General features: G+C 38.5%; 1 protein-coding gene across 1 annotated transcript in view; it reads left to right on the plus strand.

Annotated features, from left to right (window-relative positions):
• Positions 1–178: 178 nt before the first annotated feature.
• Positions 179–5,871, plus strand: part of LOC106875564 (universal stress protein in QAH/OAS sulfhydrylase 3'region) — a 63,071-nt gene continuing 57,378 nt past the window's right edge. The window contains exon 1 of the mRNA XM_014923768.2: positions 179–647. Coding sequence (XP_014779254.1) covers positions 572–647 — 76 coding nt within the window. The 5' untranslated portion in view covers positions 179–571. The remainder of the gene's footprint in view (positions 648–5,871) is intronic.

Consider the following 5,871-nt stretch of genomic DNA (forward strand, 5'->3'; position numbering starts at 1 on the left):
ATATATATATATATATATATATATATATATACACATGCAAACTTAGAGAGAGAAATAGAAAAGGAAAAAAATAGATATATTAACGCGCACATGCACACACATGCATAGAAATATACGAATACATAAGCGCGCGCTCATGCTCACACAGACACACCGAGAGTAGAGTAGAGCCTCGCTCCGAGTTCAGCTTGTTTGCCGTTTACATAGTGTAGCGTGCGTCGTACTCAGGCGCGCTGTCAGTGGAAGCAAGCAAGTAGTGGAAGCAGGTTGTTGTTTCTGTGTTAGCAGTCGCTCTATAACAATAACAACAATAACATACCACAACACCATTAATAATAATACTAACATCATTATTATTAACACAAGAAGCAGTGAGGAAGAACTACATACGTTTGGAAATCAGTTATTCCTAAAATAAGACCAAATAATCATTAGCGTCAGTCAACAGATCTCGTACCCATTTTCTCTTTCACTATTCGGAGTGTATATAAATAGAAATATATATATTATATATATAGTGGAGTATATAATATATAATATATATATCGATATATAAATAATTATATTTACGATGGCGATGACAGGTGAAAAACGAAATGTCATTTTAGCAATGGATGGAAGCGAACATTCCAATTTTGCTTTAGAATGTAAGTAAATTTTGGATTTTTATTTAATTACTCTTTTTGTTTTTGTTTTTGTTTCTACCTCTCTCTTTCTCTCCTCCAGCTCTTGTTTGTGTCTTTACTCGCTGAAATTAAGAAGCGTCAGGCGTGTGAGTGCGTTCGTGTGTGTGTGTGTGTGTGTGTGTGAGTGAGTGTTTGTATGTGCGTGTGTGTGGTGTGTGTGCTTTCTTTCAAACTGAAATTCTATGTGGGGGGGGGGCTTGACTTCGAGCTTTGTCTTGTGCTTTTTCATGATACCGCTGCATGGCACACACACACATTATCTCTCGCATACACTCTCACACTACAACACACACACACACATATATATTCTCCTCCCCCCACTTCACACACAGAGAATCTGTCTCTCTCACTCACAAACACAGTCTCACACACACAAACACAGTCACACACACACACACACACACACACACACACACAGTCTCTCTCTCAGTTTCTCTCACTCACTTACGCACACAGTTTCTCTCTCTCTCACACACACACACACACAGAGTCTCACTCATACACACAGTCCCTCTCTCACTCACAGTCTCCCTCATTCACACACACACACACATACAGTCTCTCTCTCAGTTTCTCTCTCACTCACTTACGCACACAGTCTCTCTCTCTCTCACACTCATACACACAGTCCCTCTCTCACTCATACACAGTCTCCCTCATTCACACACACACACACACACACACAGTCTCTCTCACTCACACACATTGTCCCTCTCTCTATCATACATACACTCTCTCGCATACAGACACACACGTCTCTCTCACACACAATACATAGACAAAAAAGACACACACACTCACACACACGTCTCTCTCACACACAATATATACAGACAGACACACACACACACAAACACATACACACAGGTTTTGCATTATATTATCTAAATGAAAATTCAGATGATGCCTACAAAAGGTGATGACAAATGCAAATACACATTTATTTATTAGTGGGAGCCGCCTATTGTGATCACTTTGGGATGACGCCTTTCCGATTACAATAACCGGTTCAAAGCATTACCCATGGTTATAATAACCAACCTTCATGTGTATTTGTTTGTGCGTGTGTAAAAACGTTTCACGCCTCCATTAAATAAGAAACCAAAAAAACTCCACCCCCACCCAACAATAAAGGCCATCTCTGCTAAATTTAAAGGAAGTCTGTCAATGGGTTATATAAACAGAATGCGATGCCACCAACCTGGAACGTAATGAATACCAAGATCTAACCTTCTGTGACATGAAGATGCTAATAATAGAAGTACCGATGATGCGGGCGTGTGTGTGTGTATGTGTATATATATATATATATATATATATATATACATATATATACACACACACACACACACAAATCAACGGGTACTGAAAAGTTCTTGGCTTTGGGTAAAAGAAAATACACCTGGATTAGTTAATTAGGATTTTATTCATCATATTCACCTCTCAGATGCACGCCCTTACTGCAACGGTCCTTCAGTTTTTCTAAGCCTCGTGAAAGAACTCGAGCGGTTAGGCCTCCATCAAGGCTTTTCGCGATTCTCTTCAAACCAGGCGCTTTTCAGCACCACCCCCATCACATGTGTGTGTGTGTATGTGTGTGCATTCAACAGTAAAATTTGGCAGAATACCATCTTTTCTTCTTAGTGGAATGACATCGAGTTGGTGTGATGCCCTGGTGGTTTTCATGCATGTTCTCCAAAGACATCTATGTAACTTTGCCTGATTTTTGGTATACCAATTCCGTGAAGTCTCTTACCTCATGGGGAAAGAATAGATTTTTATTTTTTATATGCTTTTTCACTTTTTCCTTGTTAGTATTTTCGTGTTTCAGACAACGGAGATTACGATATTGAGGTGGGAGAAAGAATCTCTTTTTAGAAAATTTAATTTCTTTTCCCCCACATTTTTACCAAGCAGCTGGTATCTTGTTACTTTTCCCATGCGACATGGGACTTCGAAAGCTAGTTATTCCGAAACTCTGCAGTAACTTTATCCACTAATATAGTCGGGCCCAGTGACGGTGATATTTCGATCATCTCCACTCACAAAGTTATATAACACAATCTCCATTTCCCTTGTTAATCCTGTCCATACCAGCTCTTTGACCACCACCAAAGTTAGTCGCTGAGATATCTAAACTAAACTTATATCGACTTTAGTTTTAAAGGACTTCAAGTTTCTAGGTCATATTCTAAGAACTATAGCAATGGACATAAATCGTCTCGCAAGAAGTTCCGTCAATGCTTTGGCATTCACAACAGTTGGTGATATTTTCAACTCCTCAGGCAGCAAACCGACGATTTTCATGTCGCAAACCCAGTCTTAAGAGTCAATTGTTAACAAACCAATTCCTTATTTCCATTGAAGAATCTCTTAATTGTCCTAATTTCATTAAGAGTAAACCAGGTTTTCTTTTAATACAAGAATATGAAGACATGCTTGTATCGATCGTCTTACCAACCAAAAGCCTTATTTGCATATTTTATGATTATTATAACGCATATTAAAGTACAACCTTGTGTTTATCACAAGAAAATGTTGTGATGTCTCTGCCTTTTCGAACGTGTTAATTTAAATTGGAGATGCCTTTCACCAAGTATTGAGACTGCCTCGTAGATTGTTGAACGTTTACTCCCACCCCTCCAAATCATAAATAATGCTTTCAAATTTGGGTACAAGGCCAGCAATTTTAGTGGAGTGGGGGTTACGTCAATTAAATCGATCTCAATGCTTGATTGATACTTTATCGACCCCAAAAGTAAAGTCGACCATGGCAGATTTAGAACTTAGAACGTAAATAGTCGGAAGAAATGCCGTTATGCATTGTCTGAAGCGCTAACGATTCTGCCCAACACCGTCCAGCATATTATGATTAATAATTACAAATCAGCAGGGAGAACCTTTGCATGGTTGCTCGACCCCCTCGAGCAGAGATTCTCAACAGGGGTCCATATAAAATTTTGTCGTTAAAATTTATCTGCTATAAATCGCTTATACTTCAACAATCGACAACCTATTTGAACACTTCTTCATACAACAATATTTAATCAAATATATAAAGTTTTTAGACATCGAATGGCTATCAGGGTCCCTCCCGCCCCAAGTAAAATGGGAATCCAAGGGGTCCATTGGTAAGAAATGGTTGAGAACCACTTCTCTAGAAATAGCTCTCAAATCTCCCTCAAATCAAACCCTGTTATCTTAAGCAATGAAGATGGATAATCTGTTCATCGAACACCTATAAAGAGGAGATAGTCATAACTGGAATACCTGTGATTATTATTAGCCCGAACTTTTACCTGGTGCTAAAACGACGTAACGCTTCTGCAATGCCAAATATTGTTGATGTGTGTAGTATAATCGGGTCTGTATACCCTGGTACGTAATTGGTGATTTGCTTATCTTTCTCGAAAGGGGGGAAATTCAAAGTATGTGAGTTCAAATCGCAAAAGTATGTAATTATTTAGCACAAACTCACTACCAATTCCGCCACTTCAATAAGTTCAATCATTTGTGTGGATGTGTTTATCATTGTTTTCACCACCACACCACTGCACTAATTCTGATCTTTCTGTACCGAATTATTAGCTGGGCTTCCGGAATGGCTAATTTCATCTTGATATAGAAAATGTAACAAAAAAAAAAAAATTATCATTATTATTATTATTATTATTATTATTTCTTTATTGCCCACAAGGGGCTAAACATAGAGGGGACAAACAAGGACAGACAAAGGGATTAAGTCAATTACATCGACCTCAGTGCGTAACTGGTACTTATTTAATCGACCCCGAAAGAATTTGAACTCAGAACGTAACGGCAGACGATAATAATAAATAAATAGATAAATAAATAAAAGAAATTTTTTTAAGTGAAAGAGAAAAGAAAAAAAGTTCCTCCACTCATGCTCTGAATTAAAGTCCCGTGGGAGACGCCTTATACATACAAATATATAAAAACACACACACACACACACACACACACACACACACACACACACACACGTTGAACACGACGGCCGCAGACATAACTGTGTTTAAAAGAAGTTCACTTTGTAACAACGTGGTTTTGAGTTCAAACCGATTGTGCGATACCACGAATGAATATCTTCTATCAGGGCCAGGGACCAGCCAAAGTCTTATGGTTAAAATTTGGTCGGCAGAAACTGTGTCGGAACCCTTCTCGTGCTTGTTGAACTTTGCCATCCTATTAGGCACCTCCCGAATACCCACGGGTACCTCAAGCAGATTCCTCTCTCTCTCTGCTGCATTCAAATTTCCAGTGAAAGGATTACCTCTTCCCTTCGTTCCAGGTTTTTCGACTCATTAAAGAAATTATTATAAAAATATAAGTACCAGTTATACCCCGAGAACAATTCAATTGAGGCTGCCTCGTCCGTGCAAAGATGTAGTCGAGATAAAATATAATGTGGCAGAGAGAGAGAGAGAGAGGCGAACAAGGAATATGAGCGACTGATTGAGCAACACTACTTATCATAAAGGGGAAAACTCCTTTCCAAATGAAACTATAGTTGTGATTTTTCATACACACACACACACACACACACAAGCAGACTGACGCATACATGTACACACAATACAAACAGTTTAAGATATATAGACACACATACACATGTATATATGTATATATATATATATATATGTGTGAGTGTGTGTGTATACACACACACACACACACACGGCGTTTCGATTCTGCTTCATGAAATCACATCATCTCATTTACTGATCTAAAAATAGACTGCCTTGAACCTAAACGCGCGCGCACAACACACACAAAACGAGTTCAAATCCCGTAGAAATCAACTTTGTCCCATCATTTCAGGGTCGATAGAATAAATTACAAGACAATTAGCGATGTTGATGACATCGACTAATCCCCTCCCCTCAAAATCGATGGCCTTGTGCCAAATTTTGAAAGAGTTATTAGTATTATTATTATTATGATGTGCTGGCCGAATCATTAGCACTCCAAACAAAATGCTTAGCGGCATTTCGTTCGTCTTTAGGCTCTGAGTTCAAATCCCGCTGAGCTCTAATTTGCCTTTCATCTTTTTGGTGTCGATAAAATAAGTACCAGTTGAACACTGAGGTCAATGTAATAGACTTGCCATTATCCAGAGCTTGCTGGCCTTGTGCCAAAACCTGAAAAAAAAAAAAAAAAAAAA

This window comes from Octopus bimaculoides, chromosome 24 (genome assembly GCF_001194135.2).
Source record: "Octopus bimaculoides isolate UCB-OBI-ISO-001 chromosome 24, ASM119413v2, whole genome shotgun sequence".
Lineage (NCBI taxonomy): Eukaryota > Metazoa > Mollusca > Cephalopoda > Octopoda > Octopodidae > Octopus > Octopus bimaculoides.